Below are 12,522 nucleotides of genomic sequence, written 5' to 3' on the forward strand. Positions count from 1 at the left end.
CGACAGACCAGCCAGTGAAACACAGCCATTATGGATGCTGAAGATATGAGTCATGTCTGCTGTGTGTGTCTATATCTATGTGTGTGTGTGGGGGTGGGGGGGGGTTCCCTCACAAAGCTGGAAAGATATTAAGCAGAACGGACGGTGAGGAGAACAAAGAAAGACCTGGCCTCTGTTATTAAGATCAGATAGAGACAGCACACACACACACTCGCACACATGTACTCACACACACGCACCAATGCACTCACACACACACACACCCAAACACATATACTCACAAATACACATGGGGTGGTGAGCGCACAGAATATCATATCACCCCCCCCCCCCCCCCCCCCCCCAGAGTAAGCATGCCCCCGAGTAAGTCCGGGTGGACTCCTTTCTTATATAGAAATGCCAAAGAGTAGTAGTAGTAGTACTAGTAATATCATGTCTATACTACAGGGCAGACCCAAATCTGTGCTGATGGGAACAGGGGTCGAATGTGACAACTCTGTAGTCTCCTACCTGATGGGAACAGGGGTCGAATGTGACAACTCTGTAGTCTCCTACCTGATGGGAACAGGGGTCAAATGTGATAACTCTGTAGTCTCTTACCTGATGGGAACAGGGGTCAAATGTGACAACTCTGTAGTCTCCTACCTGATGGGAACAGGGGTCAAATGTGACAACTCTGTAGTCTGCTACCTGATGGGAACAGGGGTCGAATGTGACAACCAATTGTCTGAGCAGGATGAGTAGCTGATTTAGGATCAGGTCCACTACTGTCAATGAAATCTCATTAAATGTAATAATAAAGGCAAAACTAATCGTAAAATCAGCACTCCTACTCAAAATCAAATCCTATTTTATTCGTCACTTGTGCCCCGAACACAACAGGTGTAGGTAGACATTACTGTGAAACGGTTACTCACCATCAATTAGCCATAAATCCCCTCATGAATGGAAGCTTGTTGTGGGGGAATGGAAGCTTGTTGTGGGGGAATGGAAGCTTGTTGTGGGGGAATGGAAGCTTGTTGCGGAGGAATGGAAGCTTGTTGTGGGGGAATGGAAGCTTGTTGTGGGGGAATGTAACCTTGTTGTGGGGGAATGGAAGCATGTTGTGGAGGAATGGAAGCTTGTTGTGGGGGAATGGAAGCTTGTTGTGGAGGAATGGAAGCTTGTTGTGGGGGAATGGAAGCTTGTTGATGGGAAATGGAAGCTTGTTGTGGGGGAATGGAAGCTTGTTGATGGGAAATGGAAGCTTGTTGTGGGGGAATGGAAGCTTGTTGTGGGGGAATGGAACCTTGTTGTGGGGGAATGGAAGCTTGTTGTGGGGGAATGGAAGCTTGTTGATGGGAAATGGAAGCTTGTTGTGGGGGAATGGAAGCTTGTTGTGGGGGAATGGAAGCTTGTTGTGGGGGAATGGAAGCTTGTTGTGGGGGAATGGAAGCTTGTTGTGGGGGAATGGAACCTTGTTGTGGGGGAATGGAAGCATGTTGTGGAGGAATGGAAGCTTGTTGTGGAGGAATGGAAGCTTGTTGTGGGGGAATGGAAGCTTGTTGATGGGAAATGGAAGCTTGTTGTGGGGGAATGGAAGCTTGTTGTGGGGGAATGGAAGCTTATTGTGGGGGAATGGAAGCTTGTTGTGGAGGAATGGAACCTTGTTGTGGAGGAATGGAAGCTTGTTGTGGGGGAATGGAAGCTTGTTGTGTACAACAGAGAGTGGCAAAAAATAAATAAAAATAAATAAATAAAATCTTTTCTAGCCTGTCTATCTATTGGAAACAGGGTTGATCCGCTACAAAACCACCAGAACACGACCCAAAACAGTAGAACCAGCTCACCTGCTTTTACACTGGGATTTGACTATTAGATATTCAATGTCTATTTTTGAAAGAAAATATTAACTATATTAAAACAAGAGTTCAGTTCACGTAACATGGTTGACCTTGAGGGACAGAGGTAAATGAATCACTAATCACATGAAGTAAATAATGATCGTAGGAAATGACGTCGTCAAGGCAACACAACAACTAGAGTTTAGAATGATGGTGAAACTCAGGAGACATTTTTTGGGTTAAGTGAGATGAAATCTTCCTAGAAGTGACACAGGGTTGACAGAGGGACATGTAAAACAAAATGCTGAATGTTGGCACATTAGTGAGTCATTATTTATTTATTATTATTTATTAAAAATGAATTATTGTATTATTCTCACGACTTCCTCTTCCTGTTCGGGCGGGCGCTCGGCGGTCGTCGTCACCGGTCTACTAGCTGCCACCGATTCCTTTTCTGTTGGTTTTGTCTAGATTGGTTTCACCTGCTTCTTGTTTGTCGTTAATTCAGGGCTATTTAAGCCTCCAGGGCCCGCCTGCTTTTGTGACGGGCTTGTTTATTGTTCTGTCAGCGGAGGTTCGTGTTTTGTTGCTATACGGTTTGTTTTCGTTTCTGTGGTCCTTTGTGCCTGTGGTTTTTTGGCTTGACCCATATTTTGGAATAAACATTCTCATTTGGAACTGTGCTCTCTGCGCTTGACTCCACCCCCACCACTCCTAGCTATCCTGACAATTATCCATGTAGTCTATGTTAAAGGGCGCTTCATCTAATATAACACGCTTTTCAAATTTTGAAGGGACTCAAAAAGGCGCTCTTTTTGTGGAACGCCCCAATTTACTGATAAACAACCTCTTGAAACACTTCCTGGTCGTATTGTAGTTCATAGCAGACCACAAAAACACAGCCATTCACCCCTTTTCACATTCAGACATGAGAGTATTAGAAGCAGTGTGCCTAAAGTGGACGTGGTCACAAGACCTTTTACATGATTTCCTATTGGCCAAGGCTCAGACAGTAGTGTGTCTTTTAAAGATAGATTATGCTGGTTGACAGCACTCAGACACCATGTGACTGGTTGAGAGGACTCAGACACCATGTGACTGGTTGAGAGGACTCAGACACCATGTGACTGGTTGAGAGGACTCAGACACCATGTGACTGGTTGAGAGGACTCAGACACCATGTGACTGGTTGAGAGGACTCAGACACCATGTGACTGGTTGAGAGCACTCAGACACCATGTGACTGGTTGAGAGGACTCAGACACCATGTGACTGGTTGAGAGGACTCAGACACCATGTGACTGGTTGAGAGGACTCAGACACCATGTGACTGGTTGAGAGGACTCAGACACCATGTGACTGGTTGACAGCACTCAGACACCATGTGACTGGTTGAGAGGACTCAGACACCATGTGACTGGTTGAGAGGACTCAGACACCATGTGACTGGTTGAGAGGACTCAGACACCATGTGACTGGTTGAGAGGACTCAGACACCATGTGACTGGTTGACAGCACTCAGACACCATGTGACTGGTTGAGAGGACTCAGACACCATGTGACTGGTTGAGAGGACTCAGACACCATGTGGCTGGTTGAGAGGACTCAGACACCATGTGACTGGTTGAGAGGACTCAGACACCACGTGACTGGTTGAGAGGACTCAGACACCATGTGACTGGTTGAGAGGACTCAGACACCATGCGACTGGTTGAGAGGACTCAGACACCATGTGACTGGTTGAGAGGACTCAGACACCATGTGACTGGTTGAGAGGACTCATACACCATGTGACTGGTTGAGAGGACTCAGACACCATCACTCTACATACCTATAAGAATACACAAACATCTCTCAAATTGCAAAAGTGTTGTCTTATCTCCAGGTATGCACCTGTGTGGGCATACAGTATCAAATGTGTACTGTGTGTGTGTGTGTGTGTGTGTGTGTGTGTGTGTGTGTGTGTGTGTGTGTGTGTGTGTGTGTGTGTGTGTGTGTGTGTGTGTGTACTGTGTGTGTGTACTGTGTGTGCGTGTGTGTGTGTGTGCGTATCTTACCTCTGAGTGGCGCCTCCCTCCTCTACGTGCGCTATGATGATGCCGTGAGGGGAGCGCTTGGACCCTCGTCCTCCCGTAATCTGGATCCCCAGCCCCTCCTGACCTTTCACCATGTGCATCTTCCAGATACGACTTCCCTCTCTGGGCTGGAGGACACAGACAAGACACAGGGTTAAGGTCATGGTTGATACGACTCCCTTCTCTGGGCTGGAGGTCACAGACAAGACACAGGGTTAGGGTCATGGTTGATATGACTGGCCTCTCTGGGCTGGACGACACAGACAAGACACAGGGTTAGGGTCATGGTTGATACGACTGGCCTCTCTGGGCTGGACGACACAGACAAGACACAGAGTTAGGGTCATGGTTGATACGACTGGCCTCTCTGGGCTGGAGGACACAGACAAGACACAGGGTTAAGGTCATGGTTGATACGACTGGCCTCTCTAGGCTGGAGGACACAGACAAGACACAGAGTTAGGGTCATGGTTGATACGACTCCCCTCTCTGGGCTGGAGGACACAGACAAGACACAGGGTTAGGGTCACGGTTGATACGACTCCCCTCTCTGGGCTGGAGGACACAGACAAGACACAGGGTTAGGGTCATGGTTGATACGACTCCCCTCTCTAGGCTGGAGGACACAGACAAGACACAGAGTTAGGGTCATGGTTGATACGACTGGCCTCTCTGGGCTGGAGGACACAGAGTTAGGGTCATGGTTGATATGACTTCCCTCTCTAGGCTGGAGGACACAGAGTTAGGGTCATGGTTGATATGACTTCCCTCTCTAGGCTGGAGGACACAGAGTTAGGGTCATGGTTGATATGACTTCCCTCTCTAGGCTGGAGGACACAGAGTTAGGGTCCTGGTTGATACGACTGGCCTCTCTAGGCTGGAGGACACAGAGTTAGGGTCATGGTTGATATTACTTCCCTCTCTGGGCTGGAGGACACAGAGTTAGGGTCATGGTTGATATTACTTCCCTCTCTGGGCTGGAGGACACAGAGTTAGGGTCATGGTTGATATGACTTCCCTCTCTAGGCTGGAGGACACAGAGTTAGGTTCATGGTTGATATGACTTCCCTCTCTAGGCTGGAGGACACAGAGTTAGGGTCCTGGTTGATACGACTGGCCTCTCTAGGCTGGAGGACACAGAGTTAGGGTCCTGGTTGATACGACTGGCCTCTCTGGGCTGGAGGACACAGAGTTAGGGTCCTGGTTGCAGTGTTGAAGGCAGTGACACTAATACTGTATATCACAAGAACAAGCTCCATGTAATAGATAGGGGTTTAGACAAGGGGTTGAGACAAGGGTTTAGACAAGGGTTTAGACAAGGGGTTGAGACAAGGGGTTGAGACAGGGGTTGAGACAGGGGGTTTAGACAAGGGGTTGAGACAAGGGGATGAGACAAGGGGTTTAGACAAGGGGTTTAGACAAGGGTTGAGACAAGGGTTGAGACAAGGGTTGAGACAAGGGGTTGAGACAAGGGGTTGAGACAAGGGGTTCAGACAAGTGGTTGAGACAAGTGGTTGAGACAAGGGGTTGAGACAAGGGGTTGAGACAAGGGGTTTAGACAAGGGGTTGAGACAAGGGTTTAGACAAGGGGTTGAGACAAGGGTTTAGACAAGGGGTTGAGACAAGGGTTTGAGACAAGGGTTTAGACAAGGGGTTGAGACAAGGTTTAGACAAGGGTTTGAGACAAGGGTTTAGACAAGGGGTTGAGACAAGGTTTAGACAAGGGGTTGAGACAAGGGTTTAGACAAGGGTGGTGCACCAGTAGTTCTACACCTCAATACTGCACGTGCTGCTGGAGACTTTGGGAGTGTTAGATCCATGACAGATTAAGGACTGAGTTTTTCAGACATTCAGATCTATTATTACTGAATATATACATGTACCCAAACTATTTCAGTCTATTTTGATGTTGCAAGACTATGCAGGAGACACATTTCCAAAAAAACAACTGTCCTCTGAAATAATGAGATGTTATCTAACTATCTATAAAAAATATTGTTCTGACAATTAATTTATGTTTTTTAAATATAAAAAAAAACTATTTTAAAAACCCTCATAGTTCAACAAATTCATTGTTTTTGACAGTTAAACTCAAATCACCCAGTAGAAAACAGTCCATTGAGGTGTTTAATTAAAGTCAAGACTATTCCAACTGTCAGGCTTTAGGAAGACGCTAGAAAGAGAAGTGTGTGTGTTCCATCCTCATGAGAGGTGTGGAGTTTGATCAACACTGCCTCCTCTCTCCTCCTCCATCCTCTTCTCTCCTCCTCTTCTTATTCTTCCCCTCCAACTTCTCTCTCATCCTCCTCCTTTCTCTCCTCCTCATCCTGCTGAGAGGTTTGGAGTTTGGTCAACAATGCCTCCTCTTCTCCCCTCCTCTTCTTCTTATTCTTACCCTCCTACTCCTCTCCCCTCCCCTCTCTCTCCTCCTCCCTCCTCCTCTCTCCTCCCTCCTCTTCTCTCCTCCTCCACTTATTCTTCCCCTCATCCTCCTCCTCTCTCCTCATCCTCCATCCTCCTCTGTAGATATTCTATAAATATAATCTGAGTGATCCTTAGAGGCACCTGTCTTTGACAACTTGTACACACACACACACACACACACACACACACACACACACACACACACACACACACACACACACACACACACACACACACACACACACACACACACACACACACACACACACACACACACACACACACACACACACACACACACGATGTAGCTGCCCCAGAAAAGACAATTGCCAACCCTCTAAGGGGATTGAAGTGATTAAAATTTAAAGCACTACCATATGTTCAGTCTGAAACACAGGCCTGATGTCTGTGTGCTAGCTACTTTACCTGGGCTGGATTGCATTATAATAACAACAAGCCTGATGTCTGTGTGCTAGCTACTCAACCTGGGCTGGATTCCATTATAATAACGACAGGCCTGATGTATGTGTGCTAGCTACTCAACCTGGGCTGGATTCCATTATAATAACGACAGGCCTGATGTCTGTGTGCTAGCTACTCTACCTGGGCTGGATTCTATTATAATAACGACAGGCCTGATGTCTGTGTGCGAGCTACTCAACCTGGGCTGGATTCCATTATAATAATGACAGGCCTGATGTCTGTGTGCTAGCTACTCTACCTGGGCTGGATTCCATTATAATAACGACAGGCCTGATGTCTGTGTGCTAGCTACTCTACCTGGGCTGGATTCCATTATAATAACGACAGGCCTGATGTCTGTGTGCTAGCTACTCTACCTGGGCTGGATTCCATTATAATAACGACAGGCCTGATGTCTGTGTGCTAGCTACTCTACCTGGGCTGGATTCCATTATAATAATGACAGGCCTGATGTCTGTGTGCTAGCTACTCTACCTGGGCTGGATTCCATTATAATAACGACAGGCCTGATGTATGTGTGCTAGCTACTCTACCTGGGCTGGATTCCATTATAATAACGACAGGCCTGATGTCTGTGTGCTAGCTACTCTACCTGGGCTGGATTCCATTATAATAACGACAGGCCTGATGTCTGTGTGCGAGCTACTCTACCTGGGCTGGATTCCATTATAATAACGACAGGTCTGATGTCTGTGTGCTAGCTACTCTATCTGGGCTGGATTCCATTATAATAATGACAGGCCTGATGTATGTGTGCTAGCTACTCTATCTGGGCTGGATTCCATTATAATAATGACAGGCCTGATGTATGTGTGCTAGCTACTCTACCTGGGCTGGATTCCATTATAATAACGACAGGCCTGATGTGTGCTAGCTACTCAACCTGGGCTGGATTCCATTATAATAACGACAGGCCTGATGTCTGTGTGCTAGCTACTCTACCTGGGCTGGATTCCATTATAATAACGACAGGCCTGATGTGTTCGAGCTACTCAACCTGGGCTGGATTCCATTATAATAACGACAGGACTGATGTCTGTGTGCTAGCTACTCTACCTGGGCTGGATTCCATTATAATAACGACAGGCCTGATGTGTGCGAGCTACTCAACCTGGGCTTGATTCCATTATAATAACGACAGGCCTGATGTCTGTGTGCTAGCTACTCAACCTGGGCTTGATTCCATTATAATAATGACAGGCCTGATGTCTGTGTGCTAGCTACTCAACCTGGGCTGGATTCCATTATAATAACGACAGGCCTGATGTCTGTGTGCTAGCTACTCAACCTGGGCTTGATTCCATTATAATAACGACAGGCCTGATGTCTGTGTGCTAGCTACTCAACCTGGGCTTGATTCCATTATAATAACGACAGGCCTGATGTGTGCGAGCTACTCAACCTGGGCTTGATTCCATTATAATAACGACAGGCCTGATGTCTGTGTGCGAGCTACTCAACCTGGGCTTGATTCCATTATAATAACGACAGGCCTGATGTCTGTGTGCTAGCTACTCAACCTGGGCTTGATTCCATTATAATAACGACAGGCCTGATGTCTGTGTGCGAGCTACTCTACCTGGGCTGGATTCCATTATAATAACGACAGGCCTGATGTCTGTGTGCTAGCTACTCTACCTGGGCTGGATTCCATTATAATAACGACAGGCCTGATGTCTGTGTGCGAGCTACTCTACCTGGGCTGGATTCCATTATAATAACGACAGGCCTGATGTCTGTGTGCGAGCTACTCTACCTGGGCTGGATTCCATTATAATAACGACAGGCCTGATGTCTGTGTGCTAGCTACTCTACCTGGGCTGGATTCCATTATAATAACGACAGGCCTGATGTCTGTGTGCGAGCTACTCTACCTGGGCTGGATTCCATTATAATAACGACAGGCCTGATGTCTGTGTGCGAGCTACTCTACCTGGGCTGGATTCCATTATAATAACGACAGGCCTGATGTCTGTGTGCGAGCTACTCTACCTGGGCTGGATTCCATTATAATAACGACAGGCCTGATGTCTGTGTGCGAGCTACTCTACCTGGGCTGGATTCCATTATAATAACGACAGGCCTGATGTCTGTGTGCTAGCTACTCAACCTGGGCTGGATTCCATTACAATAACGATCTCCCTTGTTCCTCGTTTAGAAGTCATAGGGTAAATCATCAAGCACATAGGAATGGAGAGAGGGAGATAGAAAGAGAGACAGAGCGAGAGTGAGAGGTAATTTATACTTTTATTACCTCATTAATAGCAATACCAGCCTTATTGACACTGATAGTTGTGATGCACACAAGCCCCACGTTATTATCACCAGTAGTTTATATAATGATATATTATCACCAGTAGTTTATATAATGATATATTATCACCAGTAGTTTATATAATGATATATTATCACCAGTAGTTTATATAATGATATATTATCACCAGTAGTTTATATAATGATATATTATCACCAGTAGTTTACATAATGATGTATTATCACCAGTAGTTTATATAATGATATATTATCACCAGTAGTTTATATAATGAAATATTATCACCAGTAGTTTATATAATGATATATTATCACCAGTAGTTTACATAATGATATATTAATCACCAGTAGTTTATATAATGATTTATTATATAATGATATATTATCACCAGTAGTTTATATAATGATATATTATCACCAGTAGTTTATATAATGATATATTATCACCAGTAGTTTATATAATGATATATTATCACCAGTAGTTTATATAATGATATATTATCACCAGTAGTTTATATAATGAAATATTATCACCAGTATTTTATATGTCACACTTTGATGAGTTTCACCTGTTCTTGTGATTGTCTCCACCCCTCCTGGTGTCGAATATTTTCTCCAACCCGTCTGTAGGTGTTGTTGCTAAACAACCAACCCGTCTGTAGGTTTTGTTGCTAAACAACCAACCTGTCTATAGGTTTTGTTGCTTAACAACCAACCCGTCCGTAGGTTTTGTTGCTAAACAACCAACCTGTGTATAAGTTTTGTGAAGAGAAGAGACCCTGAGAGTATTGTGAGTGATGAGACACACACCCTGGGAGCATTGGGGTATTACTAAGCACCTGTCCAGTCCTGTCCTGTCCTGTCGAAGGTGTTGTGTTGTGAATGATGGCAGGTAGGTAGGCGGTCGCCTGAGGACAGTGAGCCTGTCAAGGAGAGACTTGTCTGGGCTAGTTCTCTCCCAACACCCTCTACCAACCCTAACCGTTAGCCCTCTCCTCTCCCAATGCTAACACAAAGGTTAGCCCTCTCCTCTCATAATGCTAACCCAAAGGCAGCCCTCTCCTCTCCCAACGCTAACCCAGCAGTTAGTCCTCTCCTCTTCCAACGCTAACCCAGCAGTTAGTTCTCTCCCAATGCTAACCCAAAGGTTAGTCCTCTCCTCTCCCAACGCTAACCCAGCAGTTAGTCCTCTCCTCTTCCAACGCTAACCCAGCAGTTAGTCCTCTCCCAACGCTAACCCAACAGTTAGTCCTCTCCTCTCCCAACGCTAACCCAACAGTTAGTCCTCTCCTCTCCTATCACTAACCCAGCAGTTAGTCCTCTCTTCTCCCTACGCTAACCCAGCAGTTAGTCCTCTCCTCTTCCAACGCTAACCCAGCAGTTAGTCCTCTCCTCTCCCAACGCTAACCCAGCAGTTAGTCCTCTCCTCTTCCAACGCTAACCCAGCAGTTAGTCCTCTCCCAACGCTAACCCAGCAGTTAGTCCTCTCCTCTCCCAACGCTAACCCAGCAGTTAGTCCTCTCCTCTCCCAACGCTAACCCAACAGTTAGTCCTCTCCTTTCCCAACGCTAACCCAGCAGTTAGTCCTCTACTCTCCTAACGCTAACCCAGCAGTTAGTCCTCTCCTCTCCCAACGCTAACCCAGCAATTAGTCCTCTCCTCTCCCTACGCTAACCCAACAGTTAGTCCTCTCTTCTCCCTACGCTAACCCAGCAGTTAGTCCTCTCCTCTCCTAACGCTAACCCAGCAGTTAGTCCTCTACTCTCCCAACGCTAACCCAGCAATTAGTCCTCTCTTCTCCCTACGCTAACCCAACAGTTAGTCCTCTCTTCTCCCTACGCTAACCCAGCAGTTAGTCCTCTCCTCTCCCTACGCTAACCCAACAGTTAGTCCTCTCCTCTCCCAACGTTAACCCAGCAGTTAGTCCTCTCCTCTTCCAACGCTAACCCAGCAGTTAGTCCTCTCCCAACGCTAACCCAACAGTTAGTCCTCTCCTCTCCCAACGCTAACCCAACAGTTAGTCCTCTCCTCTATCACTAAACCAGCAGTTAGTCCTCTCTTCTCCCGACGCTAACCCAGCAGTTAGTCCTCTCCCAACGCTAACCCAACAGTTAGTCCTCTCCTCTCCCAACGCTAACCCAACAGTTAGTCCTCTCCTCTCCTATCACTAACCCAGCAGTTAGTCTTCTCTTCTCCCTACGCTAACCCAGCAGTTAGTCCTCTCCTCTCCCTACGCTAACCCAGCAGTTAGTCCTCTCCCAACGCTAACCCAACAGTTAGTCTTCTTCTCTCCCAACGCTAACCCAACAGTTAGTCCTCTCCTCTATCACTAACCCAGCAGTTAGTCCTCTCCTCTCCCAACGCTAACCCAACAGTTAGTCCTCTCCTTTCCCAACGCTAACCCAGCAGTTAGTCCTCTCCTCTCCTAACGCTAACCCAGCAGTTAGTCCTCTCCTCTCCCAACGCTAACCCAGCAATTAGTCCTCTCCTCTCCCTACGCTAACCCAACAGTTAGTCCTCTCCTCTCCCTACGCTAACCCAGCAGTTAGTCCTCTCCTCTCCTAACGCTAACCCAGCAGTTAGTCCTCTCCTCTCCCAACGCTAACCCAGCAATTAGTCCTCTCCTCTCCTAACACTAACCCAGCAGTTAGTCCTCTCCTCTCCCTACGCTAACCCAGCAGTTAGTCCTCTCCTCTCCCAATGCTAAACCTAACATCGGAAGAGTCTGTCAGACAGTTCTTATAAAACACTAATTACCACTGTAGGTAGTCTGTTTTCTCAGCTAATGTTACCCCTAACAGGGAAGAGATTAGCTAATGTTACCACTAACCGGGAAGAGATTAGCTAATGTTACCCCTAACCGGGAAGAGATTAGTTAATGTTACCCCTAACCAGGAAGAGATTAGCTAATGTTACCCCTAACCGGGAAGAGATTAGCTAATGTTACCCCTAACCGGGAAGAGATTAGCTAATGTTACCCTTAACCGGGAAGAGATTAGCTAATGTTACCGAGCAGGGAAGAGATTAGCTAATGTTACCCTAACAGGGAAGAGATTAGCTAATGTTACCCCTAACAGGGAAGAGATTAGCTAATGTTACCCCTAACAGGGAAGAGATTAGCTAATGTTACCCCTAACAGGGAAGAGATTAGCTAATGTTACCCCTAACAGGGAAGAGATTAGCTAATGTTACCCCTAACAGGGAAGAGATCTGCTAATGTTACCCCTAACAGGGAAGAGATTAGCTAATGTTACCCCTAACAGGGAAGAGGTTAGCTAATGTTACCCCTAACAGGGAAGAGGTTAGCTAATGTTACCCCTAACCGGGAAGAGATTAGCTAATGTTACCCCTAACAGGGAAGAGATTAGCTAATGTTACCCCTAACAGGGAAGAGATTAGCTAATGTTACCCCTAACAGGGAAGAGATTAGCTAATGTTACCCCTAA

The 12,522-nt window shown here is 46.4% G+C and overlaps 1 protein-coding gene across 3 annotated transcripts in view; it reads right to left on the reverse strand.

The window, feature by feature from the left end:
- Positions 1-12,522, reverse strand: part of LOC139389979 (PDZ domain-containing protein 2-like) — a 238,085-nt gene that overhangs the window by 110,501 nt on the left and 115,062 nt on the right. For all 3 annotated transcript variants that reach the window (XM_071137044.1, XM_071137043.1, XM_071137045.1), the window contains exon 4: positions 3,881-4,026. In XM_071137044.1, coding sequence (XP_070993145.1) covers positions 3,881-4,026 — 146 coding nt within the window. The remainder of the gene's footprint in view (positions 1-3,880; positions 4,027-12,522) is intronic.

This window comes from Oncorhynchus clarkii, chromosome 30, assembly GCF_045791955.1.
Source record: "Oncorhynchus clarkii lewisi isolate Uvic-CL-2024 chromosome 30, UVic_Ocla_1.0, whole genome shotgun sequence".
In the NCBI taxonomy this organism is placed as follows: domain Eukaryota; kingdom Metazoa; phylum Chordata; class Actinopteri; order Salmoniformes; family Salmonidae; genus Oncorhynchus; species Oncorhynchus clarkii.